Source organism: Pelophylax lessonae (assembly GCF_965119305.1).
Source record: "Pelophylax lessonae genome assembly, chromosome: 1".
In the NCBI taxonomy this organism is placed as follows: domain Eukaryota; kingdom Metazoa; phylum Chordata; class Amphibia; order Anura; family Ranidae; genus Pelophylax; species Pelophylax lessonae.
Window position 1 is genome coordinate 606237087 of NC_138768.1, and position 22943 is coordinate 606260029.

Sequence of the window (22943 nt, forward strand, 5' to 3'; positions counted from 1 at the left end):
CAACAGCCGTGGCCTATGTCAATCACCAATGGGACACAAGAAGTATCCTGATGGCTCGGGAAGTAGCCGGCATTCTAAGGTGGGCAGAACGATCGTTCCTGCCCTCTCTGCTGTACACTTTCCATGGAAGGTACAGTGGTATGTGGCACGGTCTCTGGATCCTCTGGCTAACGCCACAGATGCATTAGTGGCTCCTTGGAGTCAGTATCTTCTGCTTTATGCCTTCCCCCTCTCAAACTTCTGCTAAGACTCCTGTGCAGGATCGAGGCTGAAGGGATTCTGGTCATTCTAGTGGCTCCAGACCGGTCTCGCTGGTCTTGGAACGCCAATCTGGTATGACTGGTCGCCGATGCTCTTTGGAGACTTCCTCTCTGGGAAGATCTGCTGTCGCAAGGGCTAATCTGCCATCCTGCTTTAGTCGCTGGTTTTAAAGGCTTGGCTGTTGAAAGCCAGGTGTTGAAGGATAGAGGTTTGTCTGAATCGGTGATTCCTACACTGTTCAAGGCTAGAAACTCTACCTTTAGGAAGATCTACCATCGTACTTGGAAGTGGTGTGAGTCTCTTGGGGTTCTCCCTCACTCCTTTTCGGTGGTTCGGATCTTGGCTCCCCCCCCCCCCCCAACAGGGGGGTTGAGCAGAGCCTGACCTTGAGTACCATCAAGGGCCAGGTTTCAGCCTTGGCAGTTTTCTTTCAAGGTCCATTGGCCACACATTCCTTGGTGCTTACCTTTATCCAGGGAGTTCCACACTTGACTCCTCCAGTGTGGTCTCCATTGCTGCCGTGGAACCTCAATTTGGTGCTCTCGGTTCTTCAGAAGCCTCCCTTTGAATGTTTTTGGGACGTTCCCCTGCTTACATTGTCCCAGAAGGTGGCCTTTTTGGTGGCTATTACTTCTGCGTGCAGGGTGTTGGAGCTGGCGGTGTTGTCTTGTCGTTCACCTTACCTGGTGGTTCACAGAGATAAGGTGGTTCTTTGTCCCTGTCCGTCGTTCCTTCCAAAGGTCGTCTCTGATTTCCATTTGAATGAAGACATTGTGCTGCCTTCCCTATGTCCCAGGCCTAAACATCCTAAGGAAATTGCCTTGCATTCCCTGGATGTGGTTCGGGAAATCAGGGTGTAACTGGCAGCTACAGAGTCTTTTCGGAAGTCAGACTCACTATTTCTACTCACAGATGGACCTTGAAAAGGGTTGGCTGCTTCTGCTGTGACCATTTCCAGAAGGATCAGACAGACGGTGATTCAGGCCTATTCAATTAAGGGTCAGGTTCCTCTACTTGGGTGATTAGTGCCTCCTGGGCCTTCCGTCATCAGGCGTCGGTGCTGCTGGTTTGCAAGGCGGCCACCTGGTCATCTGTGCACACTTTTACAAAGTTTTATAAGGTGGATGTGTTGGCATCTGCGGATCCTTCATTAGTCAGCAAGGTTTTGCAGGCTGCTGTTTAGAGGACCTGGTCCTCTTTGAGGATGTATTGTTTTTTTCAGGTGAGCTCCAGTTGTTTATGGTTGAGCTCCTTTTGCCCCTGGTTGGCTACTGTTTAGCCTTGGGAATTTTTTCTTGCTGTTCCCACCCCTCATGTTTCACCTTGCTTTGGGACGTCCCAACTGTCAAAAAGATAAGGAGCTGTGTCCGTCAATGAACGAAATAGAAAATAGGATTTTTGACTTACTTGTAAAATCGATTTCTCTGATGTTCATTGACTCGCTGGTCAGACTGGGGGGATCCCCTGGATCTAGATTATCCAATCCGTCGCCCAGTCCAGCAGTTGATATATTACTTACAGGAACAAAATAACAAAGTAAGGAACAAATCCAATTAAAAGGAAAAATTTGCCTGACCAGAGATCCCACCAAGGAACTAAGTCCTTACTCCTCGCTAGGCAGAAAAAAACTGAACGCCTTTAGCTGAGATTGGGAGTATACCCCCTGTGACTGCCCTATAGGCGTAGTCCTGCCCAGTGTCTTACTCCTGTAGGGGGCAGCATAACCCAACTGTCAAGAAGATAAGGAGCTGTGTCTGTCAATGAAAGAAAGAGAAAAAAATATGTGTCTACTAATGAAATCATTTGTAAATTATACTCCTAGTGATATTGCCTACATAGGCAATCCCATATTCTAAAGAGAGATGGATTTTACGCTAAGTCAAAAATCCCATTTTTACCTGGGAAAGAAGATTACTTATACTTTGTAGGATGGGCAAAAAAAAACAGATGATTCAGCTACAAGATGTGATGAAAGGGGATAGAATATGTTCTTTTTTTAATTAAGGGGAAAAATGGGGTAGTGTGCCATTAGATAGATGGAGATACAGACGGTCCTCGGGTTATAAACAAGATAGGGTCTGGAGGTTTGTTCTTAAGATGAATTTGTTTGTACTGTATATACTCAAGTGTAAGCCGACTTTTTCAGCACATTTTTTATGCTGCAAAAGCCCCCATCGACTTATACTCAAGTCACTTACCTGTTTTTCCTGGGGCTTACCGAACGTCAGCAGCAGCTGGCCCAACATGTATACTGCTCATGCGCCGCCGCTGCCGCTCGGGAAAGCCTGTACGCACTCGGCCATTCTCAAGCAGACGGCGCATGTGCAATGTAAGGTTGCCTCGGAGTTGGGTAAGTAAGACCCCTGCACAGCCTCTGCATATCCTGCACCATACCCTCAGCCCTGCATCTTCTGCACCATGCCCGCAGCCCTGCATCTCCTGCACCATGCCCGCAGCCCTGCATCTCCTGCACCATACTCGCAGCCCTGCATCTCCTGCACCATGCCCCCAGCCCTGCATCTCCTGCACCATGCCCTCAGCTCTGCATCTCCTGCACCATGCCCTCAGCCCTGCATCTCCTGCACCATGCCCTCAGCCCTGCATCTCCTGCACCATGCCCTCAGCCCTGTATCTCCTGCACCATGCCTGCAGCCTCTGCATCTCCTGCACCATGCCCGCAGCCTCTGCATCTCCTGCACCATGCCCGCAGCCCCTGCATCTCCTGCACCATGCCTGCAGCTCCTGCATCATGCTCACAGCCCCTGCTTCTCCTGCACCATGTCCGCAACCTCTGCATCTCTTGCACCATGCCCGCAGCTTCTTCCTGTCCTGTACCATGCCCGCAGCCTCTGGTATCTATTTTTATTTTTGAAATTTACCAGTAGCTGCTGCATTTCCCACCCTAGGCTTATACTCAAGTCAATAAGTTTTCCCAGTTTTTTTGTGGTAAAATTAGTTGCCTCGGCTTATATTCGGGTCGGCTTATACTCAAGTATATACGGTAAGCCAGGACAGGTAAATTTTTAGGTGTAATTCCAGCCAAAAAATAATTTTTATGTTTTTCGGATAGCATAGGGTAGGGTTACCATGCCTGTAATGTTTATTTTGCGGTCTGTGTCCCTGTTCAGAAGATTTCACCTCACTTTCTGTCCCTATGACAATTGGATTTTGAAAATTTTGGGTTGTTGTGGAAACAAGCATTGGTGATAAAGCTAGGAGACACCTTTTTTCCCATGAGAACTCTTCCAGGAATTAATTTCCTTTCCTAGGGGTAGATTTCCTCTCACTTCCTGTTGTCTCCCTCAGTTTGTAAGTAGGAGACTTTAGTAAGTCGGATGTTTGTAACCCGGGGACCGCCTGTATCCACAGATACAACACTTTTCACACACCTTGCCACAACCACTATGGGGAAAAGATAATCTTAAGCCAATAGAAAAATTGCTCAGCTTTCCTTCTAGTAATCGACACGGCATTTCAAAAATACAGTATCTCACAAAAGTGAGTACACCCCTCACTTTTTTGTAAATATTTTATTATATCTTTTTATGTGTTACCACTAAAGAATAGACACTTTGCTACAATGTAAAGTAGTGAGTGTACAGCTTGTATAACAGTGTAAATTTGCTGTCCCCTCAAAATAACTCAACACACAGCCATTAATGTCTAAACCGCTGGCAACAAAAGTGAGTACACCCCTAAGTGAAAATGTCCAAATTGGGCCCAAAGTGTCAATATTTTGTGTGGCCACCATTATTTTCCAGCACTGCCTTAACCTATTGAGCTTCACAGGTTGCCACTGGAGTCCTCTTCCACTCCTCCATGATGACATCACGGAGCTGGTGGATGTTAGAAACCTTGCGCTCCTCCACCTTTCATTTGAGGATGCCCCACAGATGCTCAATAGGGTTTAGGTCCCTTGACATGCTTGGCCAGTCTATCACCTTTTCCCTCAGCTTCTTTAGCAAGGCAGTGGTTGTCTTGGAGGTGTGTTTGGGGTCGTTCTCATGTTGGAATACTGCCCTGCGGCCCAGTCTCTGAAGGGAAGGGATTGTGCTCTGCTTCAGTAGGTTACAGTACATGTTGGCATGGTTCCGTCAATGAACTGTAGCTCCCCAGTGCTCGCACACTTGTATTTGTACTCCTCGCCTGATTTCCGCCACACACACTTGACACCATCTTAACCAAATCAGTTCATCTTGGTTTCATCATCAGACCACAGGACATGGTTCCAGTAATCCAAATCCTTAGTCTGCTTGTCTTCAGCAAACTGTTTGTAGGCTTTCTTGTGCATCATCTTTAGAAGAGGCTTCCTTCTGGGATGACAGCCATGTAGACCAATTTGATGTTTTGTGTGGCTTATGGTCAGAGCACTGACATGCTGACCCCCCCACCCCTTTAACCTCTGCAGCAATGCTGGCAGCACTCATACATCTATTTCCCAAAGACAACCTCTGGATATGACGCTGAGCACGTGCACTCCACTTCTTTGGTTGACCATGGCGAGGCCTGTTCTGAGTGGAACCTGTCCTGTTAAACCGTTGTTTGGTCTTGGCCACCGTGCTGCAGCTCAGTTTCAGGGTCCTGGCTATCTTCATAGCCTAGACCATCTTTATATGGATCAACAATTCTTTTTTTCAGATCCTCAGAGAGTTCTTTGCCATGAGGTGACATGTTGAACTTCCAGTGACCAGTATGAGAAAGTGAGAGTGATAACACCAAATTTAACACACCTCCTCCCCATTTACACCTGAGACTTTATAACACTAACGAGTCACATGACATCGGGGAGGGAAAATGGCTAATTGAGCCCAATTTGGACATTTTCACTTAGGGGTGTGCACACTTTTGTTGCCAGCGGTTTAGACATTTTGAGGGGACAGCAAATGTACACTGTTATACAAGCTGTACACTCACTACTTTACATTGTAGCAAAGTGTCATTTTTTCAGTGTTGTCACATGAAAAGAAATAATAAAATATTTACAGAAATGTGAGGGGTGTACTCACTTTTGTGAGATACTGTATGTACCGAACGATAAGTGGATGCCGGCGTACATCAAGTCCGCTTGACCCACTGATCAGCTCCCTCTGTGATTCTACACAAGCCGCCGACCACGCAAACTCACACCTGCTACCGGAAAGTGCAGGATCATGTTTGTATACGTGATATTGCACAGAGCAGCCTCCCTGTAGCAGTAAAACTGCTATAGGGTGGTCGGCAAGTGGTTAATAAAGATTATACTGATTATTTACTGGCTCCGTCTCTCTATAGCCCATCACCCAACAAACGCTATCCACAAAATTCCTATGTACTTAATTTGCCATTAATTTCTTTTCACTGTCACAACTCTGAGTGTATAAATATTTTCATAGCTAGAAATCTAGAATCTAAAATATAAAACAAAAAATATGCAATCAACAGTCATAATCTAATTTTACGGCTTGTATACACCAAAAATAGATGATAACATAGTTTTTTCCTGTTTTGTTAGAGATTTCTCCATGTAAGGTGCCCATCAATGATTCGTTATCTTCAAGTATTGCCCCCCCCCCCTGCTTATTTTAATTGGTTGGTTTTCTAGATAAAACTAGTTTTGTTTTTTATCTCTCTGTATCCTTTCCAAAGTTGGAGGTGCTGAATTAAACTATTCTCTAAGTATGCATCCTCGTGCTGTTGTTAAGCAAATATGGACCCATTCTGTATTACATTTCTCTACCTGTTCCATGGACACCATCTTCCAGTAATTAAACAGAACTAGTATTGGAATGGCAGGCTTCTTTCAGACTGGCTGCCCTACACACCTGCTAAATGTTGGCCAGTTTTATTGAACGGGCTGCTGCCACCCGACATTCGACCCGTGTGTACGGCCCCTAAGCCTTGTCAGAGATGGTTAGATAACAGATATAGATAAATCTATAGTTCTTAATAGGGTGTCCAATAAGGGAGATGGCTTGTCCCTTATAGGATTCCTCCAGTAGGAAGACACTTACATAAAATAAAAATAGACCGATAGAGGACAATGTGGCTTAAGGTCTGAAAAGCATGTGAATTCCCTTTATTCATATCAAACAATTTATATAAATGTGTCAATTCCTGATTTGCCCATCTGCAAAAAAATTGTAGTTTGTTCCCCTGCGGGAAATGCTGGATTACCTCTAATAGGGAGATATTTTGTACAATACTGAGATTTATGAGTACATTTTCCCTCTTATCTCCATGCTACCACCGTATCTCTTATTAAGGTGCGGTCATATTTAATTCCAACTCACAATTTGAAAACTTGGATCTACCCACTATCCAATCTGTAGCATGCCTCAACAGACAGGATAATATGTACACTTTATTACCAAAGTATTGAGTAATAAAAACATGTATGAGCGAGTTTGGGGTGGAGGATCTTGTCTGGCCTGTACAGAGTCCTGACCTCAACCCGATAGAACACCTTTGGGATGAATCCGATCGGAGACTGTGAGCCAGGCCTTCTCGTCCAACAGCTTTCCCTGAAGAGCTGAAGCTGTTATAGCTGCAAAGGGTGGGCCAACTCAATATTGAACCCTACAGACTAAGACTGGGATGCCATTAAAGTTAATGTGCGTGTAAAGGCAGGCGTCCCAATACTTTTGACAATATAGTGTATGTTGGGTAAGGCCATTCTCACCTCTGTCTTGGGTAAATAGAGTTTTTCATACACAATTTGAGGTTAGCATTGAGCAAATTAGAAACAATGATTCAATTGCAGTTAAAGGTGGATTTTTTGAAGCAGCATAGATTACCATTGAGCAAATTATTTATATCTTTATATTTTTATATAAAGATATAAATCTTTATATTCAAGAGCTGCCAACACTTTGCGTATATTCATAACCACTAAGCGACCTTTGACAAACCAACCCTCTGTTAATCTGTGCCTTTTTTTTGTGGGTCTGCTAATGCTTTGTTTCTGTGTTCCTCACCCCTCCATTGGACTGCTTCTGGACATTCCACAGCACATGAATTACTTAATTCTGTTTTTCCTAAAGTGTTACTAATCCCACAAAAGTAAAATTAGTCTGTAAATGCAGTAAAGCATGCTTGTTATACTGACTGTGCAACCTAAGGGGTTAATCCTCTGCATTATGTAAAAAGGTTGCTTTATCCTGTCTTTCTAACCCTCCCCTTCTTCTACTGTCCCCAAACCATCTTCTGATAGAAAAGAGCCTTAGGGGCAAGCTTCACATGCTCAGTTTGGTGTGTATTGCTAGAGAGTTTTTTTTTTTTTTTCCTCGGCGAGAACATGTGATAAGCACAAGGGCAATGAGGACTGTCCAGATAGAGGACCAGAGGTCCTGCAGCCTTGTAGTACAATCAGGGGAAAATGGAAAGCCCTACAAGCTTTACCCAGACACAGATTGAAGTCCCAAAATTGCTCTAACTGCTGCTGGGAAAGGGTACTTGGCAGCAGGGCTGTGGAGTCGGTAGATAAATGTTCCGACTCCTCAGTTTTTTGTACTTCCGACTCCCCAACTCCGACTCCTCTGTATTAATATGTATTAATCTTTTGACACTGACTTGGGTGGGTGGCATTGCAGTAACTATTCTGGCCACATCACTAACGATCTCTGGATAAACAAGGATGGCTTCTTCAACAGTAAGTTTTGATGAGCGATCATACTTTTCAACTTTTTAGTGCTTTATAACACTCCTGTTGGAATTTTTTTATTTGGACATTTACTGGTTCTGTAATGCTTATGCAACGTCCCTTTCCTTTAGCAACTTCCATTTTGTCTAAGAAGGAATCAAAGTCTAATTCTTCGTTTAAAGAAGATGATCCTGAGTTACAGTTTCAGGTCATAATCCCTTCATGCGAACTGCTACATCATAGAGGGCCTTTTTCCCAGTAGCAGTCTGTTCACTGTTCAACAAAAGTCGGCTCATTGGGTCGACATAAATAGCCGCTAACAAGATTTCATTTTCCAGCAAAAGACTCTCTCTTTTCATCATTGAAGATGCAATGCCCTCAGCTATTAACCCTCCATTTTTGTTCAGGCGATATAACAGGCTCTTCCATTCCAAGAGGAATTTACCCGTGGTTAGATCGTCACATTGCAACCTCTTGGTGACAGTGAAGGCGTGAGAAAGAAGGTTCTCCAGCTCTTTTGTTTGTGTCCACTGGCTTTCAGTTAATGCAAGATTTTCATTGTCCATTTATTCTATGAAGTCTTTAAGTTCAAGCAAACGCTTCACCATTAAATAAGTGCTTCCCCAGCGAGTTGTTTGATCCAAAATGGCTCCTTTTCCTGCACGTCTTTTCTGTTTTCGGGACCCTGGCTGCAACAGTTACTTGCCGTAATTTGCCAATTAGTGTAGCTGCATGGCGATCTTTTAATCCATTTCTTATGGCAAGTTGCAGTGTATGAACAGCACATCGCATATGATGAATAGTATCAAGCTTCAATGCTTCTTCAACAAAGTTGTCCAAAAAAATGTCAACATTCTCTTCAGTTTCTAAACTTTCTCCAATACTTGCAGAGCTGTCTTCCTCTAACTCTAATATCTGTTTGTTACCTTCTTCATCTGCGTTCATCTTCTCAATTGTGCTCAACATGTTAGAAGCGTTATCTGTCACAACACATAAAATCTGTTCCTTTGTAATTTCAAAATCTTCTAGAACACCCTCCACTAACTTCTGAAGGTAATCACTGTTGTGATGTGCCTGAGTATCCTTTAGAGCCCATTCACATTAGCGCGACTTGTCAGGCGACTTGTCAGCCTGACAAGTCGCGGTATGTCGCGGTCCATTGATTAGCACAGGACCCGTTCTAATAGGAGCGACACAAGTCGCTCCGACTTAGAAAAAGGGTCCTGTACTACTTTGGGGCGACCTCGGAGCGACTTGCATAGACTTCCATTATGTGAAGTCTCTGCAAGTCGCGCCGAAGTCGCGGTGCACGCGACTTCACAGGTCGCCCCCCAAAGTCGCGTCGCGTTAGTCTGAATGGGCTCTTAATCCGAGGGTCCGGGTTATTGTTTTGTTATTTTCATCCACAAATCTAACATTAATAGCAAAATAATTGACTCTGTGACGTGTGCATGCATCCATTTTAGGGAAGACAAAACGTCCTTTCAGAACTTTCTGTAGTTCTTCCTTTTTACATTTGGCCTCCTCAATTATAAGTTTCCTTATACTAAGTCATTAATTATAACTTTTTGTGAATTGGGACATTTAAACTTGCTTTTTTTTTAAATTCCAATCTAAATTTAGTAAGAGTCGGAGTCGGTGCATTGTTTGCCAACTCCGACTCCAGGTACCCAAAATTTCCTCCGACTCCTCGACTCCGACTCCACAGCCCTGCTTAGCAGTTTATATTTACCAAAATGATTGCATTTCCGTGTTCTTTGTGCTGTGGGAAACCAAATATAGTAAATACAGGGTCCTGGGTTTAGTAACACTTTAATGTATTGTTGGCAAAATAGGACTTTTGGCTTACCGTAAAATCCTTTTCAATTAGTACATTGAGACGTATTTCCCTCCCCTTTGTTCTTGTGATCCACTTTTACTATTGCTTTGCTACAAAACTGAAGCATGATGAAAGTAGAACAGACTATACTGGGCTGTCCTTGCAGCTTTATTTTCCAAGTGCAAGTCTGTAGGTTTCCTATTCTGTTTCAAACAATGCAATCCGTATATTGCTGATATTTTAAATGGGATATTGATTGATTGCAGCAATATGGGCATATTCCCCAAGTTGCTAATCTACAGGCTTCTGCATTTAATACAAAAATAAATAAAAGGCAAGCATGTGGTGAGAATGCAAATGTAACATTAAACGTGGCAATAAAGCAGATTTTGCATCAAAATACAACACATTTTGTTAGATCACTGCTTCTCATGAAAAAGTGCTACATTACACATTATGGCCCCTTTCACACTTGTACGACCTGAAAGTCACACAACTTTGCCGCGACTTTGACTTGACTTTGACGTGTCTTAAAGCAATGCCTGTGTAATCTTGAGGTCTGTGGACTCCAAGTTGCATCAAAGTCGGACCAAAGTAGTGAAGAGATTACTTTGAAGTCGCTGCGACTTGAAGTTGTACAGATATGAATGGTACTCATTGGAAATCATAGGGTACGACTTGTCATGCGATTTTGCAGTCCCAAGTCGCAGGACAAGTCACACAAGTGTGAAAAAGTGGCCTTAATTAAAATGGAGAAAAATTAAGTCAAGGATGTAAGGTAGATATATTTTTTGTTTCTCCCCAGGTGTATTGTTATTTAACTTGTAATACATTTTTTTTTTCAAATGGACAGCAAAGGTAAATCGCAATCATAAATCATCTTAAAATCATATACTATAAAATAATATAAACCCGCGCTCCCTAAAAGATATATAAAAAGGAAAAAAGTATGTGATGCAGCTGCTGTTACACTAAGAAAAACTTAGACAATATGTATGAAATCAATTTTAAAACAGCGCTAGCAAGAAAACAGATATTAAATAAAGTGTCTTAAATACTAAAATCGGAAGCGTGCACAATGTGAAAACATCATTAAACCACATAAATAATTAAAAAATATTAATTGATAAAAGTCCAATATATGCAATTGATCAATAAATAATAAATAATTAAAAAATATTAAGTGATAAAAATCCAATATAGGAAATTGATCAATAAAGTGCAAGGTGCTCTAGTGCAGAGGAAATATTAACGGTGCTCCAGGTGACTGTGACCCCTCAAGGTACCCCACTCACCAGACCAAAGGGTCAAAAAAAGTTTGTAACCACTGGGATATAACACTGCACCAGGACTTCTTCCTTATAATGCCAAGTTGTTCAGGATGATTCTTTGTCAGAGGTGGTCCAAGATTCCTCCATAGACCAAGTGCCAAAGACAAGAGACAATATCAATAAATTCACTTAAAACGTACTTCAGCATCTATGGTCTCTTGTCTTTGGCACTGGGTCTATGGAGGAATCTTGGACCACCTCTGACAAAGAATCATCCTGAACAACTTGGCATTATAAGGAAGAAGTCCTGGTGCAGTGTTATATCCCAGTGGTTACAGGCTTTTTTTTGATGCTTTGGTCTGGTGAGTGGGTACCTTGAGGGGTCACAGTCACCTGGAGCACCTTTAATATTTTCTCTGCACTGGAGCACCTTGCACTTTATTGATCAATTTCATATATTGGACTTTTATCACTTAATATTTTTTAATTATTTATTGATCAATTGCATATATTGGACTTTTATCACATAATATTTTTTAATTATTTATGTGGTTTAATGATGTTTTCACATTGTGCACGCTTCCCATTTTAGTATTTAAGACACTTTATTTAATATCTGTTTTCTTGCTAGCGCTGTTTTAAAATTGGGTTCATACTTAAAATCATATAACTGCAGTAAGTTGTGATTACTGTGGACCATACCTCATTATTCTTTGCCATACCTAAATTAATAAACCTGTTTGCTTAGGTGGCTACATAAACCATAGCAGAGGTATATTGTGTAATGTCTTTTAATTATTACCCTTAAGGCTCCGTTCACATGTAGGCGTTTTGGGGTGTTTTTGGGGAGTTTTTCTGCTCTAGGATCAGCTCTCAAAATTCCCAACAAGACAAATCCTATTAATTTCAATGGCCCCTGTTCACATCTGAGCGTTTTGACGCTGTGAGCAAAACGCCCAACGCTCAAAAAAGTACATGAGCTTCTTTTTGGGCAGATTACAGGCGTTTTCCATTGGTCTCTATTCAATCTAAAAACGGCTGCACAAATAACGCCTGTAAAATCGCAGTAAAAAAACGCTTAAAAACGCTACGCTCAGGTGTGAATGTAGCCTAAGTGAAGTGTATGGCTCTAACAACCATCAAATGGCAGCTGTCATTCTAGTTTAAATTAGAATATCCCTGTACATATCTTATTGGTTGCTATAAGCAATCTTTGTGTGTCTCGTTTGTGCCAGCTTTTCTAAATGAGCCTCAGAAAATAACTGCATGACAGCTTAGAATATGTATTTTCATTTTGAGTTGGAAATTTTAAAAACTGGGATCCCAAATGCGTCTATATGGTTTTAGTAGAGCTTTGGAGATGAAATATTTTGATGTGCAAATGGAAAATATGTGCATTTTACTTATGTTATGACAAAATTGAGCCTCTTCAGTTTCACATCTGTCAAGAGTGTCTTTACATAATTATCCTGTCTGCAGCACAGAACAATACACAAGTGTTAATTCATGCTAAGTACAGTCAATGCCTGGGGAAGAAGCTTTGCCCCGTTTTTTGGTGCCAAAGCACAAGTCCACTGTGCTGTAACCATATCTTACTTTGCTTAAACATGTGGACTTATCACCACCTTATCATGATTGTGTAGATTTCATAGATATATTAGATTTGTTTAATTAGATAGGTGGTTTGATGATACCTTTGTCTGCTTATGGATGCTCAAAACAACTTTGCTCTGTTTTTGTCCCCAGGTTGCTTTGCATAAAACATCACCAGAGAAGATATCAGAGATTCCTCTTTTGGCTGCTTGGTATGAACGGGTCCAGCAGGTGCCAGGTGTGCAGAGTGCAGCCACTGCCTGTAGTATCACCTTCCTTCATTTTCCTGATTTGAATAAGACATGTGAACAGCATTTGCAAGCATCAGAAACAAACACCGAAGAAGCAGATTCCCCAGAAGACCAGTTTATAGGAGGTCCCAGACCAACCATGACCAAGCTAAAAGTAAATGTTTGATTCTAAAAACAATCTTGTATTGTCTAGGTGTAGGTCTGGGGAAAATCTTTTATTGAAGACTGTGTGGGCAAGGTGAATATTCTTCTTAGGAAGCCTAAAATGACCTGACATTCCAATGAGCACAGCAGGAGATTGATATAGGTCCTATATTGATATTTCCCCTATAGGGGAAACTTGAAGAGTCAATGAATATGTATTTATGATCCAACTGCTTCTTAATCCAGTGGTCTGACATAAACATGTTTGTATGTGCCTAGCCTTAGTTGGGACATGTAACCTCATCTGAAAGTGGTTGGGAACCTTACATTTCCTCCTGCTTCACCAGATCACTATCATACCTGAAATACCCATTTTCAATGCAGTTTACTATGAGAAAAAAAAAAATTGGAACAGCTCCTTTTCTTGAATGTAAACCTTTGGTGTCCAACTTGGGGCTCTCTGGCCGTTTTGAGTTCCAGTGTTCCTTTACTGTGGCTCAGTGTTGGGTGGCCTATGAAATACTTCAAGATATAAAAAACAAATCTCCTGCACTCTAAGGTGGGCCAAACAAAGTGCTTTTCTAGGCTCTTGTCCTGGCAAATCTGGATAAATACTGCCTTGCTGCCCTCGAAAGACTAGGGATTTCTAGATGCACTGAAATCATAAGAAATAAAACAGAGGGCGCAGGGGCCTAATGCATTATCCTTAGTAAAATCTTTAATGGTTATAAGACAGTGATATACTCACAAAAGTGCACTTGTAATACAGGTTTTCTAACAAACAGCAGCTTTCTATCCACAGTGCGACATATTGCATAACATATGAGTCGTCTGGCAGTAAGACAAGCTTACGTGTTTCGAGGATTCACCTCTTCCTCAGAGCTAGACTAGCTTTGAGGAAAAGGTGAATCCTTGAAACGTGTAAGCTTGTCGTACTGCGGGATGATTCATCTGTTATGCAATATGTCGCACTGTGGATGGAAAGCTGCTGTTTGTTAGAAAACCTGTATTACAAGTGCACTTTTTGTGAGTATACCGCTTTGTCTTTAAACCATTCAAGATTTTACTGAGGATAACGCACTAGGCCTGTGCACCCTCTGTTTTGTTTCTTATGACTTCAGTGGCCTATGAAATTCCTGGGAACACCTGTGTGTGTTGGTTTCTGCGCTAATGAGGAGATAAGAGGCAGTGCCTTCTGTAGCACCTTATGTGCACTAAGTGAACTTTGGTACTTTATTACCCCACCTCCCAGAATTGTTGCATGATACCTGAACTACCAGAACTCAGGCTAACAAAGTACTTTTTTCTAAGACAACCATTCTATTTATTTTTTTTCTGTTCTTTTATAATAGATCTTGCTGATAGGAATATCAAATGTGTTCTTAATAATTCATATGGGGCTGTGAGTACAAATGTGGGTGCACTGGTTTTTAAAGGGACTGTAATGGCAGTGTTCTCTGTTAGTCCCGTTATAACAGCCACTCCTATAATGATGCATCATCTCTGGCCATCTCTTGTAGTATGCTAGCAGTTTTGGACTATCTACTGTAGCGTGTCTCTTACAATTTTTTTATAGCATTGTATTCAACAAATATTACACAAGGCCTTTTGGTGTCAAGGGCTACATTTGAGGCCCCCTAGTCCACCATGCTTTGGCATATGTCATTGGGATTTGTATTTCTAAAAGCTAAATAGCTTTGGATACAGCTGTAAAAAAAAAAAAAAAGGGTCAAAACCCCTGTCAGGTTATTGTTGCTATATTTGTCCCATTAGGGAGATTTACCTTCACTTATTGTCCTCAACAGAAAATGAGAGGAAACCTCCCCAAAGTGAGGGGAAATCCCATTTTAGACAATTATCACTGTCCCTACTGAATAATGTACCCTCACTTTTTGTTTTGATTACAACTCTGGAGTGAAAGATCAGTTAAAGAAGATGTTCAGTCTGTAACAAACTGTAACATATCTTGTAGCTGCTGACTTCTAATAAATGGACACTTACCTGTCCAGGGATCCAGCGCCATTGTCACCCAGCCTAGTTCTTAACTAGCCTTTGGATTCCTGGCGCCAGTATCCTAACTGTGGGCAGCTAACTGTACAGCTTTTGGCTTCACAGCCATCTGCACATGCACAAGCCGAGCTGCACTTTGTGAATGTTCCCGCAGTCTTCTGGGACCTGTGATGTGTCCCGGAAGACTGCGGGGGGGGGGGGGGGGCTTTTGCTCAGGTCACCTAGGCACTCTGAGCGGAAGTGGGAGTGTGTACCTGTCAAAACTAGGTACCCGCTTCTCCCCCTCCAAAATGGCATGCCAAGTTAGACAGGGAGGATGACTTAAAGTGGAACATCCCGTTATGGGCCTGAGTTCCGCTATAAATTGGTTGATTCTATGATCAATCATTTATTATATGGCCTGCGTGATTTTAAAGAATGGAGGCATTTTATGGAAGAGAAAGTGAACAGACTTTGTAACTAGTTAGTTAACTGTTAACACATTACACTTTGTACTCCCTAAAAATACAGGGAGTCTTTATTTATTTTTGCATTAACCTACTTGTTTTTATAACAGACGTGATGCAGTAAAGCTCATTCTGCCTTTATAGTGAATAACGCTTTATCCTTGTTAAATCCATTTCAAAAGAGCCTTATGACTCATACATGGTTTGTGAAACATGAACACTGTGGAGGTCTTCTGTTGTTATTTTGTTAAATAACAGCTCCTAACCAGATGCTAATGAATGCAATGTGCACTGCATTCCAGGGTTTTTATTGATGTACTTTCTAGCTGAAACTTAAATCACTGCATTAAAAATATGGTTTGAGAAACATAAATGTTAGTGTTACAGAAAGTTAAGCAGATAGTTGCAGGGTCTCCCAACGTTTGTCTTGTCTTGCACCATTAACAAAACCCAGTTTTTTTTTTTTGTTTTTTTTGTACCGCTTAAAGGCATAGCCACATTCTGCCCATTTTTATTAAAAGATAGTTCATAAAGTAAAAAATGGGTTTCCCTTGCAGGGGTCTTCAGCATTCATCTTCTATCCAAAGAACAAACAACATTCAGCCTCCTGGCTTTTAGTCTGATCCTACAGACCATGACACAATACCACTCAGTATCTCTCTCAGAAGGTTGGTGCATACACTTGGCAGGCCCTTGCTGCTCTAGCTCCCATCTGTACTCTTGGACCGAGACCTTCTCTGTCTACCATGGTGGAGCCTAGAACCCTAGTCGGTTCTCTCCTAAAAGCCCAGCACACATCTGCCCAATTAGTGTGCTGGTGGTTCTCATAACATGGACCTAAGATTGGAGATTTCATCCCACCCAGATCTCTAAGAAATCTCCAGGCTCCAGAAGATTTGGGTGAAAATTAACCAACTTCATGTTAACAAGTGGGTAACTGGTTGCTAGAACTGCCCTGTGTTCTGGCAACCAATCACTTGCTTGTTAACTTGAATAGTTGGGCAGCTCCCTCCTCTGTTTATGCCAGCCTTGCCTCCTATGGTCTGCCCTGCTGTGAGAATGGCAGCGGAGGGAAGGGGAGGGTGGGTCGACCTGGAATGGACACCCAGGCTGCCAAGTGGCAGTCCAGATAGGACCAAGGTTCACCATTTAGCGATAATTGTCATGCTGCTTCCTATCTCCCTCTGGGTTCCTTATAGGCAACCCTTTCACTGCCATTAAAATATGGCTGACACTCAGCTCCCTAAGAGAGTGTCTCTCTTATATAAAGACATTGCCTTCTTCAAAATGCCCCAGTAATCCAAAGAAACACATTCAGTACAAAACCTCAATTGACTCCCTTGTTCCTGTCACTGAATGACCATTCTAGCATAAACACATTTTGCTTGCTGGGCTGTTCTTATATGTTGTTTTATACATTTTGAGCTTCGTTTTTTGTTTTCTTTTTTGCGCCACTGTAGTACTACTACTGGTACACATTGCACACATTGGGAACCAGTTGACTATAGTATTTGATGATCAGTGGAACCTTTATAGGGGAACTAAACTCCCCTATACTTTACTGCCAAAGAAGCTGACATCCTAAGCTCTGTTTGTTCTGCAGTAGCTATTGTACTGCATATATGATCAGCCATTTGATGGCTTGACACCAGCCATTTGATGGCTTGACAGTTCAGTTGAGAGCACAAGCAACTGTAACAATTATTCATGGCATGCCTTGTATGTAACTGTTTTGGGAAACCATTAGATTGATGGGTTTAATTCCACTTTCATTTTAGCTGAAGATAACAGCGAAAACAATCCAGCAATACACACCACTTACCAGTAACTCTTATACATCAATGCCTGGGCCACATGTTGCTTCTGTAGCTAGGTGCTTGGCTAAGAATTGAGAGTGAGAGAAACACTGGCTGCAGCTGAACTGCAATGCTGAACTGGTTAACAACTATATCAGCAAGAGGGGGGAGCTGCTGAGCAGGAAGAGTTCAGTTGACTGAGTCCAGCAGCATGACACTGTGGGAACTGTAGTCCAAAGGAGAGAGACTCTACTGTAATAAAGAGCTTTTGAACTATATTACTAGTAGAAGTGGAAAGAGCTGCATTTACAGGGCACAGCTTCCTCTTGCCATGAGGGATACCGGAGAGTGTATATTGCTGTCCAGTTTGCACCACCACTGCTGCATAACGGTCGCCTGAGTAGTATCCGGTTTGCTGAGTCCAGGTGTGCACCTGGTGCCAGAGTCACCTGGTTGCAGAGCAGAGAGTGGACTTATCGCTGTGTGTGTGACTGGATGGTGAGCTACCATATCACAGGGACTGGTGAGCTGCTGCTTTGGGGATTTACTATCTGTTGCTAGAGAGACTGCTCCTGAATTGACGGTGTAAATGGTACTGAGCTTGTGTGGCTGGCAGCCTCTGTACTACATTGGGAGACCTGGGCATATTCTCAGTGGCCCCTTCAGATTTATCCCTATGCTTCCATACAGGATGGTGTGAGATTGGGATACAGCAGCAGTATTCAGGAGAGTGGATGGGCTAGTGAGGATAGAGCCTCCATAAATGGGTTATCCCTGTTATATGCATGTCTTTTCTTGGTTTTATTCTGACACACGTGGCTGTCCCCTGATATATTTAAATTGGGAATTTAAAAAAATACATTGGGACCCTCCACTTAACTTGTTGATAAAATATATGGCCAATTTATTTGGACACTACCATATTAGATAGTTGTTTTACAGGGTCATTTCTGCCTCTAAAGGCTGTTTTATCTGCATATATACTGTGCTTGCTTTTTACGTCTTCTGTAACTAGGCACCTTCTTGTACAAGCATAGCACAACTTATTAGGAAGGCTAAAGAGATTATCGTGGAAAATATTTAAACCCTAGAGAACACACATATTTCAAAGCATAGTGTATAGTGTTTATTGCAAGTAGATATAACCCAAATATTGGTATTCTGAGAAAAGCGCTTTATGGTACTACTTCAAAATAAATGGTCAACACAGGATAATAAGGTGGTATCATTCAAGATTAGTTACTTGGATCTTAAAAAAATCCAAACGAAAACAAATGATCCTATTTTACGATCCACACATTCGAAGTAGATAGGGGAATTCTTCCCGCTGTGGTATTGTATTCTGGCACTGATCATTCAGGAAAAACCCAACAGCAGTTTTAATTTTGTCGACTAAAATTTTAGGCGAATAAAATTAAAATAATTCAGATGACTAAAATATGACTAAAACTAAAATGGCATTTTAGTCAGAAGACTAAAATACGACTAAAACTAAAATGACATATTAGTCATAAGACTATATCTAAAACTAAATTGAAAATTGACATCAAATTGATGGCTGAATTTCAATCTGTGTATGTTTTTGTTTTTGTTTTTTTTTAAATAACAAACCTGTTATACTTCCCTGCTCTGTGCAATGGTTTTGCACAGAGCAGCCCTGATCCTCTCAGGTCTCCCACCGGTGCACCTGGCTTCTCCCCTGATTATTCTTCCACTATCTGTAGTTCTTGGGAAATGTAAAGGAATAATGTCAGTTCCTTGATTTATTTATCAGCCAAAGTTCCTGTTGGGTAAGAGGACACATGTCCGTTTACACCTGCCACTCCATAGAGGAAAATGCAGGTTCTCAATGGGATCCATCTGAAAAACGGACAGGCGGACCCAATCAGAACATTTGTGTGAAAGGCGTCTTAGGTTGTCAGAGCTGGCAAATGTATCCAATTTACAAATTGGCCTACTCAACACTTTTGTGGTTCATAGTTAAAAGGAAACATCAACTGGCAAGGACTCAATGCTGGTTTGAAAGCCAAAATGCCCCTGTTTTCTGGTTTCAAATTTAAAATGCCACAATTCAGCCTTGCCCTTTCAGACCTTTTCCCAAATCCAGGCCTACATGCTTTGGACCTTCACGGTGCTTATATAGTGGGATTTTCTGTCCTTCATTAGAATATAATGATATTATCTCATGTCTTCTACACATTTCTTTCTACACGTTGGGACCATCTAGAAGCACACCATAATTCACGCAACACAGCTTCATTATACCTATGTTCAGGCAAATCCATACTTAAAGTGTAACTCCACTTTTGTTGAGAAAAAAACATTCTTCTCTGGGTGATCTCTGTACATTGCAAGGATTATAACAAACTTTGTTGCAGATTCCTATCTTTTGTTGTTCTCAAGAAATCATTGTTTGTTCCTCTGTGCCTCTGTGTTGAGTGGGTAAAATGGGAGTGGTTTCATAATTATCTATCAGCTGTGGCAACTGCAGGGCTCTAATGAGGAAATCTGCTGGCTCTGCATCCCTTTAGACAAGTTCCTATTGGGAGTATCTCACCAAAAATGATATTTTTGTTACAGGGGATGCCAGAAATCTGACTTGTATCTTAGGCAGACTTCTGGGAAATGGGGTGAGCCAATCACGCAAGCAGAAAATTATGTTTCTAGGGGTGTGTTCAGTACACATTCTGTGTACAAAACAGCTCCAGGTAGCCATATTGCTTTGCATTTTCAGAAAATTTCAACAGCTGCAGATTGAAAAGGAAAGGTAATTTTCAAAAACATTACAATGGGATTTGTGTCGCAATTGTATACGCTATATTGTTTTTTCTTTATTTGATATTTTATTTCCCCACAAAAGTGGAGTTACCCTTTAATTTTCTTAAGCTTCCATACTTAATTTTTTTAAGCTATCCCAAGAAAATGGTGACAGATCAGAGCTATTTTATATTATTGTGGAAGAAATGTATTTCTTTTCAGGTATTTTCTCTGAAGCTCTTATTTTTCATGCTTACATTTTTTATATTTACTTCTACAGGAGAATGGCATTGAAGCCATGTTTACTTCTCATCCATGTCCATCCCCAACTATTGACTGGGAAAGTCTTCCTGCAGCTGTGAGCCCAGCACAAGGTCAGTATCAGTCTTGATCTGTTCTCCGCTTTTCTTTCTGTTTCAAATTAAAAATGGTATTTAGTTTCACTAAAGAATTGTGTATGGAAGAAGGCAAGTAAAAGTGGAGGAGTTACCTATATTTGTCTGTCACAAGTTAGCATTAATCTTCCAGTGATCCATGCAAAAATGGTAGCTAGAACCTGGTATGGTTGAAATAGTGAACCATGCAAAAATGGTAGCTAGAACCTGGTTGGTTGAAATGGCCAATATTTGCACTTTTATAGAGAAGTTATTGGAATGCTGTCATATGAGATATTCTGTAAAAACCGAGGAAAGGAAGGTTGAAGATGTTGCAGATTTTTCGCCAAATTGGTTTATTATTTTTTTAAAAATATAACAAAGATTGACAAATTGAGTACATGCAACGATGGCGGTACAATATTCAAATAGCAATTATTATTATATTGATTTATGAACAGGATGAGTACATAACAATGTAAAAATGTAGAGTAGAGCAATGAATAAACCAATAAATTATTACATCGAAAGCATTAGAAATTTCCATCAGAAGGAAAAATAAAAGTAAGCTAGTGACTATTGGTTCAGTTTGCAAGAGCAGTAATTAGGTGATCAATCCAAAAGGTATATATTCAAAAACAGAACAGATAATGTTTAAATAAGTACCATACAATATTAAAAGAAAGGTAGCAAACAAAAATAGGAGTAGATAGAGAGAAGAGGATAGAAAAAAGGGGGGAAGGAAATGGGGGGGTTACAAGTGGTAATGCGATCCCTAGTGAATAGAAATTATAGTCAAGACTAGTTGTTGCAGATTTCAACTGTTATTTTTAAACATATCTTTTAAACCACTGAAGATTATTCACCACCCATAAATGACCAGATGAATAAAAGAAAAATTAATTAGGGTTAGCATTGGCACCCACATCTTTGTGTCCACAGCCCACCGCATATTTGCCAAATTCCCAGGAATGGATTTTTTCGTAAGGGAAACAACTGTGCTCAATCATTATAGAGTAGCCATGTTTGTGACTTTTTGGCTAGTTCTTTTTGGGAACCAAACATGAGTTAAGTTTTGCAGGTGTGTAACTCTGATATCTGGTGACTAACTTACAAATGGAAATGATAAATATCATGGAATTTATGTACGAAATAGTGCTAAGAATATTTCTTGTTGCCTAGAGCAGCCCATTTGGATCTTTGTGTCAACACCAACTCTGCACTGTAGAAATGGCAGAGAAAAGCTGATTTCAAAAGATCTTCTCGTTGGCATGCTTTTCATCCATAAGCCACTATATCAGTTATTCTGGTAAAGTGACCACAGAATCAATGCCAGAAATATTCCATCTTTCAGCAGTGTATGTAGCACGCTTTTTTGCAGAGATAACATTAAACCTACTAAGATTTTTTTATGAATACAAACCGATATATGCAAATTAGAATAACCTGAATAATTTATTTCTTCATAGATGCTAATGAAAGCTCTGATGAAAAGAGTATTATAACTGGTTGCCATGGTTATTGCACCTTCCATATTATTGTTGCTCTTTGCACTTGCTCATTAAAAAAGTCCATATTTATAAACATCCTAAACAGCCTTCACTGCAACATTGTGTATTTTTAATAGTTTCATCGAGCAATCTAATAGTATGATCCAGGATTGTCCATGTCCTCTCCGTTCCTTTGTTTTAGTTGTTATTGTCCTGAGAATTCTGTCTGTTAACAATGGATATTCTTTCTAGAGAGCAGTCTCCTGAGATCCCGTTATCTATTTTGTGACACCTCTTTTCATGCTGGTATTACAATCCTAAGTTTGTGTTTATGAATTTGTATACCGCTACTATTCTGTTAATGCCTGATTTGGTGACAGAAAGGTTTAAAGTTGGTGCAGTTATAGTTAAAAAATGAGGAATAGTATATACACGGATGTTAAAAAATCTTTCTTTTTAGCAATCAGCCTGGTTAGTTAAAGAATAGCAAATAATGTTTGAGGTCCTATCCACTACAACTGGTGTTCTCAAAAGACCCGATCCTGCTCTAGCCCTCCTCTCGTTGGGTTTGGACTCTTTTCCGCCCTCCTTGAGGACGGTCTCTGTACATATAATGGTGGCGGCTAAAACAGTCATAGCACGCTATTGGAAAAAACCTGTGGCACCTTCACACATGGAAGCTATCCGCCTGATAAACATGCAATGCTCGCTGGAAAAGGCATATGCCTACTCCAAGGCCAGGGGTCCCAAGTTTCATAACGACTGGCAAACATGGATACAAAGCCCATACTTCTCCCAGGTACCTGGCTGACGTAGAATACTTGGATAAGTTCTAGATATAGTATCTACAATACGCATTCTTATATGACTTTTGACACTTTTTACATTGTTTAACGTGTTACTATGACATGTTCCTTTGGTACACGGGTAACGTTCTGCACTTATGGTATGCATATGTATATACACTTTCCTTTAATTCTCTGTATATGCTTGACACGGCTATTTCTTGTTAAACCGACTTTGGTTTTTTGTTTGTATCTTATATATTTCAATAAAAACTTATTGAAAGTAAAGAATAGCAAATAATAGCTCACAATGTTCACATACACAAAG

General features: G+C 41.0%; 1 protein-coding gene across 2 annotated transcripts in view; it reads left to right on the top strand.

Moving 5' to 3' along the window:
* GSTCD (glutathione S-transferase C-terminal domain containing) overlaps positions 1-22943 on the top strand; it is a 269194-nt gene that overhangs the window by 125875 nt on the left and 120376 nt on the right. For both annotated transcript variants that reach the window (XM_082243685.1, XM_082243684.1), the window contains exons 4-5: positions 12716-12967; positions 20247-20340. In XM_082243685.1, coding sequence (XP_082099811.1) covers positions 12716-12967; positions 20247-20340 — 346 coding nt within the window. The remainder of the gene's footprint in view (positions 1-12715; positions 12968-20246; positions 20341-22943) is intronic.